This window comes from Trichechus manatus, unplaced genomic scaffold, assembly GCF_000243295.1.
Source record: "Trichechus manatus latirostris isolate Lorelei unplaced genomic scaffold, TriManLat1.0 scaffold00012, whole genome shotgun sequence".
In the NCBI taxonomy this organism is placed as follows: Eukaryota; Metazoa; Chordata; class Mammalia; order Sirenia; family Trichechidae; genus Trichechus; species Trichechus manatus.
In genome coordinates this window covers 19,855,474-19,871,846 of record NW_004443948.1, presented here as the reverse complement: position 1 = coordinate 19,871,846, position 16,373 = coordinate 19,855,474, and the positions used below count along the sequence as shown (strand labels likewise).

Genomic DNA, 16,373 nt, shown 5'->3' with positions numbered 1-16,373 from the left:
TTAACCGTTGTGCCATCAGGGCTCCTTCCCAGCTGGCTAGACTGTGTAAAATATATAGACTTTTTAGGATAATCAAAACTTAAAAGACTTTGTGGAGTACACAACTGTTTCCTCTGAGTCAAATCAGTGTCATTGAGAAAATTTCCCTAATGCATTCATTTTGCTTAGAGTACTTGAAGTAAATCATAGGGTTAGCTTTTTTTTGTATTAAAAATGAAACTACTTTTTAAATCTTTACAGAAGTTTTTGAAGAGTTAACACATCAAGTGCAAGAAAAAGATTCTTTGGCCTCAGAGCTCCATGTCCGCCATGTTGCCATCGAACAGCTTCTCAAGAACTATTCTAAGTTACCATGTCTGCAAGTGGGGCGCACAGGAATGAAGTCACACCTGCCCATAAACAACTGAACTAAACTTACACTTACTTCATATGCTCTGTGGTTTATTGGTCTGCCAGGCACGCAAAGTTTGAAGAAAGTTATAGTTCAGTCTTTTATACAGTTATTAAATTTGCAGTGTTTAAGGTGATACTAACATCTTCATCAAATAAAGCAGATCATTATACTCTAGTCTTTTAGGGTTAATCATTTTGGGAATCTTTTTCCCATAATTACTAAATGCCCCCTCTCTGATTCTTACCACATGTGACTTCTTCAGTATACTGTTACAATGTGATTTTATTAAATATAATTTAACATAATTCATCTGTCAGAATTATAGAAGGTTAACAAACTCCTTAGATTAGTCTGAACTACTAAATAAAATTTTTAAGAGGGAAATAGAATTCATAATATTCACCTCTTATTTATTATGAGCAATATTTTAATATGAAAATTTTATATATAAATGCTATTTTAGGTACCTTTCCATTCTCTTTATAAATGTGTATTTAAATGGCTCTATATATGATATTTACACTTTCATGTGTGAATATGTTCATCCGTATTTCAGATCGCTGCATTTTATTAATACAATGTTTTTACAACTATTACCTTGTTTTCCAAAGAAAAAATGTATTTTGGAGTAGAAATATATCTAGTTGAATTGTTTTAACTCCTAGTAACTCACGAAAGGGGAATTAATGAAATACAAGTAAATAAAATGCATTATTTTTTCTAACAAAAACTATTCTCGGTTCAGGAAGAAAATGCTAATCCAGTTTTTGTATGTCAACTTGTCTCCGTAGAGAAAAGTCTTTACTACTACATTATTACTTTCATTCTAATTGCTTTGATGTGTTAGAATTTGGATAGAGTAAGTCAAGCCTCACTTGCCAGTCAAATGTAATATCCCAACTTTCCTCAGATTGAATGTGCTGGAAATTGTCTTTGACAAAAATTAAAAACTATTCAGTGTCCCACTTTGGGTAAAGGTTCAAGAATTTTTTAAGCTATCCAGATTCTTTATCAACGTCCTTGAAATTAGTGCCCAAAGAAAGCATTCTGTGGGGTATTTTTCCAAAATTTAGAATCTAAAGGAAAAGAGGATTGCTTGACAACAAGAAAAACAGAAATTCTAATTCAAAAAAATAAGCCTATTTTAAAAAGGATATTCTTTTAAGTTGCTTATGATGCTTCCAGAGAGTTCTTAACTAATAGATTGTCTCAACCAGCTAGGTAAGTTTTTCAGTAGTGTATTACAGTAAAAGCTATAACCAGTTCAGAGTAAAATTGGGCTCTAAATTCTGTTTACAACTGGTGCTTAGAATGTATTTATGAGGGAGATCTTTTGCTTGAGAGAATCTGCTTGGCAGCTTCATGCGTAAATATATGAATGACTTCTGCCTTAAATTTGGCAGCCTACTCTGGCTTGGGTCAGATTTTAGTCTTGAACAAAAACAGTATTTGACAAAGCAGACACCTCAATCTGGTAGAACACAACTTTTTGTAATGCTAAAATGTGTTAAATTAACTTGAGGGCTGTATTTGATAATCCCATCAATTTTATTTTATTTCTTTTTTTCCCTTCTTAAGTATGACATAATTACTTTTTGCAGGGAGCTTTTGAAGGATGCATTCAGTTTTTCTCAGTTCTTTGGGACATCCAAAATGAATTTAAAATCCAGGGAATGGGGATGCACTGCTTTAGTTTTAATAAGCTTTAACTTTAATATGTGCAATATCAAGTTCTCTATAAATTTACAAGCTGCCTAAAGACATTTCCTGATTATGCCAGTAAGTAGTGTGCTTAGTTGTTACGTCACATTTTCGAATTTGACTTTACTCTTTTTTGGCATAATTCATTAAGATTTTTACCAGCCAGTGTGTTCATCCACATTTAGGCTTCTATTTAGATCACTTAGGGATAGTCATTAAAAAGTTCGGGATGTGTTTGCATTTGATACATCAGTAGCAGCATATTTCCAGAATATGAGCCATATAGTGCAGTCCTGAATAAACAGTGTCATCCAAAGAAAGTGTTTGCTTATCTCTTAAAGAGTTTCTGGCAAATATGTAGCTGCTTACTAATCAGTTTGGAACGATTGGATGGATTATGCAGGTGTTAAGTCTTAACTGGGGACTCGTTTGTTCCATTTAGATATTTCTGCTTAAGCTCTTCAAAGGAAAGGTGCTCTTTAAAAATATCTGTGGTGCTGGTATTCACACTAGTATTTTATTTGGATGAAATTTTTTTTGTTGACGTGTTTTGCACGGAAGTTTATCCAAATAATTTGTAAACATGTATACACCTATGTTATATTAGTTTTCTTGATTAAATATGCAATCATTGTGTATGCAGCTATAAGGACAAGGGTCAGAGTTGAATTCTAACTGGAGAGAACGTACAATACGACAACTAATGGTTTTGGTAGATGTGACTATTTTGTTATTAAGGAAGTTTAGAAGAAAACCTCAGTATAATCTGTAGCTTCAGTTTCAGAAATGTCAAAAGGCAGATGGCCAATCAGCCATTACTGACATTTTTAGAATTTGTATGATTAAGCGCAATGAAATAATACTCATGTAATTTTTTCAAGTTAAGTTTCATAACTAGAGAAGTTGAATTGAGTTAAAAAGTTAGAAGTCAAAAGTGGTTTTGACTATATGAGATTGTTAAGATTAAAAGTTTTAAAATCTCTTCAGCTTTATAATTGAGCTAAAAATACTTTTTCTTATTTTGAGAGAATCGTATTATCCTTAAATCGTAGTATTTAATACCTAAGTTTAGTCTAAAAAAAGGCATGCACTTAAGACATTGTGATACCAGTAATAGATGATTCAGGCAGCAGAATAGTGTTTTGTTCCAGGATGTAGTTTCTTATGCAGAATGTTTGAGCAAAGAAACGTTCTTAGTCTGTAGAATTATTATGTTCATTTCACCACAAAGTGCCCATTTTTGTATACATTTAAGGATTATTTTTAAAATATCAAGTTCATATTGGAAAGTGATTTCAGAAATATAGTGCAAATATATTCTATTTTATTGTTGCCATCTTGACACATACATTGCAATTTCTTGGGTTTTCATTTTACTATATACTTTGTCACTGAAAATGGTTTAAAGTAGTCTCTTTTTTTTATTTGTTTATGTATTCTTTACCTTGTTGACACTGTTGAGGCTTGTCTGTCAATTTTTGCTAGGTTTTTTAGTTTTTTAAAAAAATTTGGACCTATTTGTGTGTTAATATTTACGAGTTTTGGTTTTGTTTTGCAGGAGATGCTTTTGTTAATATAAGATGTAATACAGAATGTATATGTGCTAAACTTATGCAGAAATTTTTAAAGAATAATGTATGTGTGGCTTGTTACTGGGAGGTTCAGTTTAGTGAGCGTAAACTTAGGTTACATATACGTGAAACCTTTTAAGTGGTACAATGGAATTGTTCTTGTAGTGTTACTTTCTCTGACTTAGGCCAGTTAGTTTACTGATAGATGTTATCATTGCTTATGTTCAAGTAAGATATTTAAATATTTTTGAGTACTTATTAAGAAGTTTAGTACTCTAAAAATTTTTTTTTTTTATGTATTTTATTCAGATATTGCTGTGAAGCAGAGGTAATTGACTTTTCATTTCAGTGTTTAATTGCCTTTTTAACTTTAGGTTATTGAGAATAATTATTTGAGGAAATTTGTGGTGAAAGTCACTAAAAGATAAAACTCTCTCAACAGATTGTTTTTGCTAAGTTAAATTTTGTGAGAGTGGGATAGGGGTAGAGGGGAGCTTATTTACCAGAATAAATAAGGTAATAGGTCTCTGGCATAACTACGGCACCTGGTAATGCACAAAGCAGATATCTTGGAGGAGGGCTATAATGCTGTTTGGAATAACAGGGCACTCTCTTATATCTCAGTGTTTTCTTCCTTTCACTTCCTTTCTTTATTGCCCTTGTTAGAATGCATCTGACTGATCAAGCGACTTGTGACCATAGTTACCTTGATATGAACTATATCATAGTGAGTCTCTAACAGTAAGGTTTTTTTTAGCATCAAGTTTGTAAGATACACTTTTCTGTTCTTTTCAGTCCAGATTACTAACACATTTTAGTGATATTGGATTATTCTACAATTCTAAGTTTACCAGAGTCAGACAGAAGTCATGGAGATGAGAATTGTCCTTCATCCCTAGCCCCACTCAAAAAAGAGGTTGAACTTTCCCCAACTGTCCATAAAGCAAAAGGAAATTTTAGTAAATGTGGATTTCTTCCTTCAACATGTCTGGAATGTTCATTTCCATCCCATTTCTTCCAAAATGAGGTAATCTAGAAAGTGTCCGTGGTGACTTCTATTAAATATCATTCCTACTTTTTTACTACTTCTGTGTATCTCTGTTAGCCTTGATGTAAATCTGAGTCTCATATGGGCATTGAACTTAATCTCTCTTTGATGTTAGAAATGTTTTTTTTACAGAATTTTGCTAAGACATTTAGAATAAGAAAATGGAACTACTGTGGTTAAAAAACCAAGTTGTTTTCGAAAAACTTTATTTAGACATTATTTGGCTGTTACACTTTTCTTTTAAAACTGCAATAATTTATACATTTGTATTGCTGTGCTTTGGAACTGTAACTACATTTGCTTGTCTACTTTTAATTTTACAATAAAACAAATATTTTGTTATCTGCCAGCTTCTGTGAATATTTTTAGAGTACTTGTTTTCTAAATAGTCTCTGGGCAGCACAGACAGCACTCTCGAGTACTACCTGGAAGTTTGGCCGTTTAAACCCCCACCCCGCCCCGAGGCACCTCAGAAGACAGACGTGGTGATCTGCTTCCGAAAGGTCACAGCCTTGAAAACCCTGTGGAGCAGTTCTACTCTGCACAGGTGGAAACGACTCAGTGTCAACCAACAACAACAAATTTTTTAAATGGTTGATCTATAAGAAGAGTTCTGTTATGCAGGCCTTGGAATTCTGTACTTTAAATTAGCATCTTACCAATTTCTTATGTTAATAATTTCTTGTGATAATCTTTAAAACCTAATCTTTGATGCTTAATGTTCTGTCTGTCCAGAACTAGGAAATGTGATTTCTGTGACTTACTGGATGTTGATGCATTTTTTATAATTGAAGTGATAGATTTAAGTTTACCGCTGGAGTTTCAACAAATGTAAACAACTGTATAACCATCACTCTTTTGTCCCCTTTCCAGTCTCTTGGCTCCCCATTCCCCTTCCGCCCACTGTTCTGATCTCTATCACTGTCATTTGCGTTTGCCTGCTTTAGAATGTTTTATACATGTAGGTACTCAATCGCCTCTGGCTTTTTTTTTCCCTTAACTGAATGCTTTTGAGATTTCTCCATGTAAGTGCGAGGATCAGTAGTTTATTCTTTTGCTAAGTAGTATTCCATTGTATGAGTGTATTACACTTTGTTTATCCATTTGCCCATTGATGGACATTTGGAACTATTATGAATACAGCCTTTATGAATTTTTTAAATTGGCTTTTTTGTTGAGAATATATACAGCAAAAAATAAATCAGCAGTTCTACATGTACCATGTAGTGACTGATTACATTCTTTAAGTTGTGCAGACATTCTCACCCTCCTTTTCTAAGTTGTTCCTCCCTTGTTAACATAAACTCACTGCTCCCTAAGGTTCATATCTAATCTTTTGAGTTGTTAATTTGATCCCATATAGTAGTTCTCAAAAGATCATAATGCTCAAGGCAGACCTTTTTTACTAGTTAAGCTAAACTTGTTCCGTTTTAAGATGACTTCAGGGGATATATTTGTTTGAAGGTTTAAAGATTATCTCAGGGCGGTGGTTTCAGGGATTCATCTAACCTCCATGGCTCCAGAAAGTTGAGTCCATGAGAATTTTAATTTTCTGTTTTCCAATTTCCCCCTTTTGATCAGGATTCTATGGAATGTTTGATCAAAATGTTTAGTAATGGTAGCTGGGCACCATCCAGTTCCTCTGGTCTGATGGCAAAGGAGGCAGTTATTCATGAAGGCAGTTGGCCACACATTCCGTATCCTGTTTCTATTCTTGGCTCTCCTTGTTGCTCCAGGTGAATAGAGACCAGTTGTTGTGCCTTGGATGGCCACTTGCAGGCTTTTAAGACCTCGGACACTGCGCAACCAACTAGGTAGAACAGAAGCACTAAACAACGTTATTAGGCCAAATAACTGGGATGCCTCATGAAACCATGACCCCAAACCTCCAAACCAAGGAACCAAATCCATAAGCAGCCTTAGCAGCTACTGTTTTTTTTTGGTCACTGTTGTAAATATATCACACAACTTTTGCCAGTTCAGCTTTTTACAAGTCTATAGCTTATTGACAGCAATTACAATAAGTCTGTGCAACCCTACTGTTAATGCTATTTTCTCATCACCATTAGTCCCTCTTTTCCCCCTCCCTCCTGCCCCTGGTAGCTGCTAATAAACTGGTCTCTGTACATTTGCTTTTTCTTGTCTATGTAAGTGAAGTCCTACAGTATTTGTCCTTTTGTAATTGGCTTATTTCACTAAGCATAATGTCTTCAAGCTCCATACTGTATAGCATGTATCAAGACTTCACTTCTCCTACTGGCTGAGTAATACTCCATTGTATATATGTACCACATTTTGTTAATCCATTCATCTGCTGATAGGCATTTAGGTTTCCACATTTTTGCTGTTGTGAATAGTGCTGCAATGAACATTGGCATACAGGTCTCTGAGTCTCTGCTTTCAAGTCTTTTGGGTATATTCCTAGGAGTGAAATTGCTGGGTCATATGGTGGTTCTATTTTTAGTTTTTTGAGGACCACCACATTCTTTTCCACAACAGCTGTATCATTTTGCATTCCCACCAGCAATGGATAAGGGTTCAGTTTTCCCCACATTCTTGCCAACATTTGCTGGCTTTTTTGTTTTTGTTTTTGTTTTTTTTAATCTTAGCCATCCAAAACCATAAAAACAAACCCCTTGCTCTTGAGTCGATTCCAACTCATAGTGACCCTACAGGACAGAGTAGAACTGCCCCGCAGGGTTTATTTCTGAGGTAGATTCAGACTGCTGGGCTTTTAGTTAGCAGCCAAGCTTAACTACTGCACTCTCAGGACTTCTTAGCAATCCTAGTGGGAGTGAAATGGTATCTTACTGTAGTTTTGATTTGCACCTCTGATGGCTAATGACGTTGAGCATCTTTTCATGTGTTTGGTGGCCATTTGAATGTCCTCTTTGATGAAATGTCTATTCAAGTCCTTTGCCCATTTTATGAATGGGTTGTCTTTTTGTTGTTAACCTTTCAAAGTTTTTATATGTATTTTGGTTAGATTCTTACCGATTTATGGTTTCCGAAGATATTCTCCCAGTCTGTAGCTTGTCTTTTCACTTTTTTGGTAAAGTCTTTTGATGAACAAAAGTTTTTAATTTTTGAGGTCCCACTTATTTATTTTGTCTTTTGCCATTTGTACTTTTGTTACTAGATAATCCATTTTTGAAAGCTAGGCCTGACAATGTTGCCCCTGCTTTTTCTTCTAACAATTTTATGGTTCTAGTTTGCACATTTAGGTCCTTAATCCATTTGAATTTTTTTTGTGTATGGTGTAAGACATGGATCCTGTTTCATTTTTCTGCACGTGGAAATCCAGTTTTGCAAGCAGCATTTATTGAAGAGACTCTTCTTTCCCCATCAAAATGACTTAGTACCTTTGTCAAAAACCATTTGACCAGAGATGTTTGTTTATTTCTGCTCTATTTCATTGGAATATGTGTCTATTGTTATACCAGTACCAGGCTGTTTGATTACTATAACTGTATACCTGTTGCTGTCGAGTCGATTCCAACTCATAGTGACCCTATAGGACAGAGTAGAACTGCCCATAAGGTTTCCAGGGAGTGGCTGGTGGATTCAAACTGCCGACCTTTTGGTCAGCAGCCGAGCTCTTAACCACTGCACCACCAGGGCATTTTAAAATCAGGAAGTGTGAATCCTCCTATTCTGTTCTTCTATTTCAACATTATTTTAGCTATTTGGGGCCTCTTGCCCTTCCATACAAAGTTGAAGATTAATTTTTCTATTTCTGTAAAGAAAACTGTTGGAATTTTTATCAGTGTTGTGTTCAATCTATAGATCAACTTGGGTAGTATTGACGTCTTAACAATATTAAGTCTTCCAATCCGTGAACATGGAACAACTTCCTTTTTATTTAAGTCTTCTCTAATCTCTTGCAGCAGTGTTTTATAACTTCTGTTGTATAAGTCCTTCATGTCCCTGGTTAGATTTATTCCTGGGTATTTTATTCTCTTAGATGCTATTGTAAATGAAATTAGCTCCCTAATTTCCTTTTCAGTTTTCTCATTGCTGGTGTATAAAAATCCAACTTATTTTTGTTTGTTGATCTTGTATTAAATTGGCTTTTAAAAGAATATTAAAAATAGGAATGTGAAAAATTTTCAAGGTCACTTGTTAACATTCTGAATCAGAATCTTTTGTACCATTTTTTCGCCATAAATTATTTAAATATATTTTTTCTGCAATAAATAATGTAAAACTAGGAAACGACGACGGTTGTACAAAAGATCAGATGCACATTACAGAACAGGGAAAGCTTGAGAATTTAAACGCTTCATGAGATGCTGAGAGAAGAATCCTAATCCTTGAAGATCTCATCAAACTAACAGTCTAAGTCACACTTGGATTTTTCAGAACAGGAGACAGAACAGCTGAGTTTGGTTTGGGGAAATTATTGGGAAGAGTACTAGACCACACATGAACTTCTGTGTTTAGCTTTACCCGGTTTGTGACTTTTAGGGAAATTCATCACCTAACTATTCTAAGCCTGAATTCACTAAGAGCAAACATTTGGCAGAATGTAAGCATACTGCTGACTTATCACCTTTGTTTCTGCCTAGTTTCCAAGTCTTCTTGGGGTTTTTCAGACTACTGTTTAATGTCATTATAGGACCTGGAGTTGTTTGGAGATGCCTTAGGGACTGACAAGTAGGTGTCAGTGAGTGCTGTATAGAATAGGAGGGTAGTGCAGGCAGAACAACTCATATAATTTATCTATTGGTATTTTTAAATTATTCATAAAAAGCTTTTTGAAAGGTTTTACTTTTGGAATTTCTAAATCTGTATTGTATCAGTGGATTTTTCTTTTTTTTTTGCTGTTCTGCATCTGAACCTCGTTCCAGTGTTTGGGTGGCACAGACCATTTTCTTTTCAAAAAGCAAAAACTTACAATCCCAACCTCGCTTAATATCTGAGACACCACACCTTCCCCGGTGAATCAGGGAAACTGGATCAGGAGGATGAATGTTGACAGTAGCAGTGTATAACAGCAGGTCAACATCTGGTATCCTGTATTCCAGTGGGGACACAGGTAAGCTCCTGGCATCTGGTGTTGAGTTGCCATTGCTGTGTATGAATTTGGCTGTGAATTTAGTAACTTATTAACTGCCTTTGTCCCTGCGCCATTTCCAAGCCTTCTGGGCAGTCTGTCACTGAGTAAATACCTTTTCAACCTAAATCAACTAGTTGCTTTCTCTAGCTTGCAACTGAGAACCCTGTTACACCTAACCTCATCCATTGGATACTAGATCCCAATGCTCTTACATTGTGAGATCTTAAAAAACTGGTTTCTAAAAGTGAGCTACTGAAGGTCACCACATCTCTAAACTATCCTCAGGACCACGTGAGCTGCTTGCTGTGTCAGCTGAAACTGATGGGAAGATTCTGAAGAGAAATTGAAACTCTTGGTAATGCAGATGTGAGGTACTGTTAAAAGTGTTTATTGTTAACAGGAGAGGTGACGTTTGGGAACTTCCCACTGTTTGCCACTAATAACTGAAAGTTCTCGCAGTTTGTATCTAGCAAGATCTTGTGGGGAGGAGGAATCTAATGGAAACAGTGATGACCTTGACTAGATATGGCCTGTGTCTCCCCTGGTAATACAAAGTAACACCGGCTAAGTCACGAATGAATGGGTGAATGAGAAACTTCAGAGGCAGCACCAAGATTTCATGTCCTCTAAAAGAGTAGTTACCCAAAAAAATACCTTGGTCCCTCAGCCAGTGACCACGACACCTTCTCTCCACATACCCCTCTCCACCCAACCTCCATGACTTTTTCAGGCCTGTAATAACTTGTACTTGCTCTGTCTCCATTTCTTCTAAACCAGTGGTTCTCTAACTTTGTGTTGCATCAAACTTACATTGCTGAGCCCCACCCCCAAAGCTTCTAGATTTATAGGTCAGACATGGAGCCCAATAATTTTTATCTTATCAAATTCCCAGATAATAATGCTGCTGGTGTGCACTGAATTTTGAGAACCACAGCTCCAAGACATCCACTGCCTCAGAGTTTGCTTCCCAAAAGATGTGACAATACCACTTCCCTACTCAAAGACCTTTCTAGATTACCGTTGACTGCAGAATAAAGACCAGCCCTCACAGCTCAGCATTTACAGCCTTCACTATTCGACTCCCACCTATTTTCCATTTCAATCCTTTTGTCAAATTGAGATTTGATTTTGTATCCCTGTAAGCTTTGGGCCCAGGGATACAAAAACTGACAAGACTGTAGGTCAACTGAAAAACAATTCTGCCAAGAGATTAAAAAAATAAGGATTGAAAAGGGTCCATTGAATTTAGCAACTAGAAAATCATTGAGAACAGTTTTAATGGAGCAGGGGGAGCACAAGTAGACCACAATGGAGTAAAGTGGAGGTGGAAGGTAGGATAGTGGAATTGGAATGTGACCTTTTTAAGAGGTTTGACCATGAAATGAGGTTGAAACAGAGGGGATATGAGTCCAACGTAATTTTTTGAGAGTCTGAAAGTGCTTTAACATGGATAAATCCAGAGGACGGATCCAGTGGAAAGGCTAAAGATGGAAAGGTAGCAATAATCAAAAGAGTAAAGTCTCAACAAGATAGAACGGGCTATCATACCTAGAATCTGTCTTTGAAGAGGTTTGGATGACCTCAAGCTTTGAGACTTTAGAGAAACTACTGATGATGGTGTTTGAGGGGAATTTATTGGAGAGTAAGTTGAGAAAGTCAGTACCTGGCTGCCTCAATTTTCTATGAGAAATCAGAGGTGAGGTCTTCTGCTGAGAAGAAGAAAAAGATGATGGGGTCAGAAGCTCAAGGGAAGTAGCGAAGCATTGAATTGTTGATACTTAAGGAATGGAAAAAGGTCCTGACAACAGACTGTTTAGAAGGAATCCAAGATTAGGGTCCATGACTCACTGTTGGCTTTCTCTGAATTTGTGTTCAGCTTTTAGTGTAAATACATACGGAGATGTAGTATTTTTTAAATTGGAATAAACTGAAAATAGATTAGAATATAGAACTCAGATAAACTTATGGTTCAAAGAAGAAAATCTGCAAAATCTCTATGTAGTAGGTAAAATTTCTTTGTGGGACAGTGAGAAATCTGAAAAGCTACTGCACCCGAACGCTATGTTAACCCAGAACTAAAACCATTCCAAAAGACCACTCTTCAGACAAAGATTAGACTGGACTATAAAACATAAAATAATACTCGTGAGAGTGTGCTTCTTAGTTCAGGCAGATACACGAGACCAAATGGACAGCTCCTGTTGGGAGGCAGGATGAGAAGGCAGGCAGGGGCAGGAGCTGGTTGGATGGACACAGGAAACCCCCGGTGGGAAGGGGAAATGTGCTGTCACATTGTAGGGATTGCAACTAGTGTCGCATGACAATGTGTGCGTAAAATTTTGTATGAGAGACTACCTTGAGCTATAAACTTTCATCTGAAGTACAATAATAAAGAAATCTATTGCAAATGGTATGTGAAAAAAATGAATTCTGTAGCTTTAACTCATTTTTTTTCAAGCAATAATTTTTGCTTGCTCTCTGAGTAATTGGTCCTACAGGTGAGAGTGGACTAAGACTGTTTTGAAGGCCAAACCCTTATAGATCAGTTGGTATCAAGCTTCACCAGAGGGAAGTTAGGAAGAAATTTCTAATCTAGATTTAAAAAAAAGATTTATAGGAGGATTGTCAGTCTACAGTATGTGGACAAAAGCCAAGGCATAGCTAAACACAGTTTCAGATCTGAAACCTCAAATAAAAGGCAATGTAAAAAGAGAAAGGCTATTCAAGGGGGAAGGGACAACTGTATCGAAAAGTGATTACAGGCAGAAGAGAAAGTTATAAGAAGCATGGCAATTGCTAAACTAGCTTCCAGGAACTTGAGTTCTAGTCCTTCTCTCCCACTGCTGGGTGTTGCTGCCTGCTTCATCTCTTAGCCTCCATTTTCTCGTCTGTAATTGATAGAAATGAACTTGATGATCTTTAGGGCACCTTCATATGCTACCATTCTACAAATAAAATGGATTTCAAGAGACCTACAATGGAGAATCTTCCCAGGCCCTTGATCTGAGCTGAAAAGGCACAAAGGCATTGTGGTTTCATTGAAGAAGAAACTGTGAGGTGCTTTTACTGCAAGCAAGCTATTTCTAAGATTGTGACAAAAGAGAAAAGATGGCCGAATCAGCTGATTCATAAAAATCGGTTGCCATGGAGTCAGTTCCAACTGACCCCATGTGTGTCAGGGTAGAACTGTGCACCATAAGTTTTCAGTGGCTGATTTTTCAGAAGTAGATTGCCAAGCCTTTCTTCCAAGGGGTGTCTGGCTGGACTCAATCCACCAGCCTTTCAGTTAGCACTGAGAACATTAACCATCTGCACCACCCAGGATTTTTTTATGTACTGCTATTTAAGAGTGTTTACATTGCAGAAAGAAAGAAAAAAGTCTATAAGCTTTGACTCCTTACTACTTTTCCGTATTCTAATATCAGGAGAAATTATCTGGGGGACAATGTCCTTTTAGGATCAGTGGGTTGGGTCTCCCACACAAACTGCAGCACAGTTCCTAAAGGCTGGCTCTGAGGACGTTTTCACCTGGGCATAGAAAATGAGAATGTAAAGGCAATGTAGAGAGCTGTTCAGTAGGATGATTTTATTCAATCGTTAGCTGCCGTAGAGTCAGCCCCCAACGGATGGCAACCCAAGCACAACAGATCCGACCGTTGTGATCCATAGGTTTTCACTGGCTGATTTTCGGAAGTAGCTAGCCGGGCCTTTTTTCCTCAACTATCTTAGTCTATAGAAAACTAAACCACACCCATTGCCATCAAGCCGATTTCAACTCACAGTGATCCTGTGGGACAGAGTAGAACCGCCCCATGATGTTTCTTTATGGAAGTAGACTGCTATATCTTTCCTCTTCGAAGGCATTGGGTGGGTTCGAACCACTGACCTTTTGGTTAGCAGCCGAGCACTTAACCACTGTGCCACCAGGGCTCCTTTTAAGCTGTTGCCGTCGAGTCAATTCCAACTCACAGCCACTCTATAGGACAGAGCTGAACTTCCCTGTAGGATTTCCAAGGAGCAGCTGGTGGATTCAAACTGCCGACCTTTTGGTTAGCAGCCAAGCTCTTAAACCCTGTGCCACCAGGGCTCCTTTTAGTCTATAGAATTGTCCTTTATTCTGAAATTATATGTTTCCTATCATGGGGATAGCAACTTGTTCTTTCTTTAATGAAATGACAATGACAGTAGATCGTAGTTTTTCATTTTCATTTATTCGGTTATTTACTTAACAAAATTAAATGCTGCATGAATTCAATAAATCTGGAAACCATAGACCTGGCACTACCTCATGCAGACAGCTGCTTCTACAGCACTGCCCCAAACCCCTTAGCTCATGTCTTCAAGATCTCCGGAGAAGGAGATGCGCTCATGAGGCTCTAGTAAATTCTGAATTTTTCCATATTGTCTTAGAGGACCTACAGGAACAGCTTTTTATTATTTTTTTTTAAATAATCCTTTATGTAACAATGACAGTTATCAAATTGTCCATCTTTCTCCTTGTCTGGTGTTCAATCTTAAATTATTTGGTGAAGACTGCATTTTATACAAAAAGGAAAATATATATGGCCCCTTGTAGCTTCAGTGCCTAATAATTTTAGACAAATTATTGAAGGTTGTTAGGATATTGCATGTTTGGTTTCCTCCTTTCTTATTTGTCTAGCTCCCTCCTACCCTACAAAAACCTGTCTGGAGAGTTATTTTGCATCAGAGAAAGATACCACTCAATCCAAGCCACCACCAGCCCACAGCACAAGTTCTTTTTTTTTTTTTTAATTTTTTTTTTATTGTACTTCAGGTGAAGGTTTACAGAACAAATAGTTTCTCATTAAACAGTAGTACGCATATTGTTTTATGACATTGGTTAACAACCCCACAACATGTTAACCCTCTCCCTTCTCGACCATTTCAAAAATTTCTACACGCACAGTTCAGTGACATCAACTACGCTCTTCCAATTGTGCCGTATTCCCACTTTAGATGAAGATTTACAGAACAAAATAGTTTCTCATTAAACAGTTGGTACACATGTTGCCCTATGACAATGGTTAACAACCCCACTACATGTCAACACTGTCCTTACTCAACGCTGGGTTCCCTATTACCAGCTTTCCTGTCCCCTTCTGCCTTCTAGTCCTTGTCCCTGGTCTGCTGTGCCTCATTAGTCCCGTTTTGTTTTATGGGGCTGTCCAATCCCTGGCTGAACAGTGAACCTCGAAAGTGACTTCACCACTGAGCTAAAAGGGTGTCTGGGGGCCGTACTCTCGGGGTTTCTCCAGACTCTGTCAGGCCCGTAAATCTGGTTAGGGTTGCTCCTTTTTGTCCTGATAGGATAGCTCTGGAACTAGAAAAGGTAGCATCTGGGCTCCCTCCTAAGTTTGTCTCCTCTGTGTCTGTCATAGTGCTTCTCACAAAAGCATCAGAAAAAATGTGGGGACCCTGGGCCCTGCTGCCCTATAGAAAGGGGGGGCTTCTCTCCATTAACAGAAAGGAGAACAGAGGGGAAGTTGAGGAGCTAGCGACCTGTACTACATTTCCTTTGCTTCTTCCATCTCTTCGCATCTTTCTATGTGTGTGAATAAAGTACAGGACAATGGGCATCCATGTCTTGTAGGACTGAATTTCTGTCCCAGAATTAACATAGATTGGTCTCATCTCAGAGGACAAAGTGAACCTGCATTTAAGATATTTAAATATTGTAGGAAATAACTATATATATATAGCTAAAGGAGACTTACAGAGTCTCATAGCTTTTTTTTAAAATTTTTTTTTAGCTAAGTCCTTACTTCAAAAGAAATTCCTCAGGAAATCCTAATATGTAAAATGTATGAAAGTAGAGCCACTGTTGCTCTGCTTGAAGAACAATGGAGGTCGTGGGAGCTAAGTCCCCTGCATATCCCTGTCAGTGACACCAGGCCCAGTTCCCTGAACCTGCCACTGTTGGCCACTGAGACAGCTCTGAGGGACCTGTGGGGCCCTAAGTACCTACAAAGCACTATTTTTAGAAACTACGCTAATCCCCCTCAGATGACCTAAATCACTTAAGAAACTCCCAGAAACTTAAGAAACCTTGTTAGCTCCAGAGCCGAGGACAAAACCCCAAATCTTCTAATTCCATTTCCAGTGTTCCCATGATATGATATCATCTCCAGTTGGGTTTTTAGCTTTTGTTTTGTTAAAGAGACTGTCTTTTCCCCAATTAAGGGACTTTGGCCCTTTGTCAAATATCAGCTGATCATAGGTGGATGAATTTATGTCTGGATTCTCAATTCTGTTCCATTGGTCTATGTGTCTGTTGTTGTACCAGTACCAGGATGTTTTGACTACCGTGGCAGTATAATAGGTTCTAAAATCAGGTAGCGTGAGGCCTCCCACTTTGTTCTTCTTCTTGAGTAATGCTTTACTTATCAGGGGCCTCTGCCCTTTCCATACGAAGTTGGAGATTTGTTTCTCCATCTCATTAAAAAATGCCATTGGAATTTGGATCGAGATTGCATTGTATCTGTAGATCGCTTTGGGTAGAATTGACATTTTCACAATGTGAGTCTTCCTATCCATGAGCAAGGTATGTTTTTCCACTTATGCAGGTCTTTTTTGGTTTCT

At 37.5% G+C, this 16,373-nt stretch overlaps 1 protein-coding gene across 3 annotated transcripts in view; it reads left to right on the top strand.

Moving 5' to 3' along the window:
- Window positions 1–5,071, top strand: part of CUNH21orf91 (chromosome unknown C21orf91 homolog) — a 31,594-nt gene extending 26,523 nt beyond the window's left edge. For 2 of the 3 annotated variants that reach the window (XM_012554138.2, XM_023726647.1), the window contains exon 5: window positions 241–5,071. In XM_012554138.2, coding sequence (XP_012409592.1) covers window positions 241–407 — 167 coding nt within the window. In that variant the 3' untranslated portion in view covers window positions 408–5,071. The remainder of the gene's footprint in view (window positions 1–240) is intronic. The other variant, XM_023726648.1, reaches the window with a different exon arrangement.
- Window positions 5,072–16,373: the final 11,302 nt, after the last annotated feature.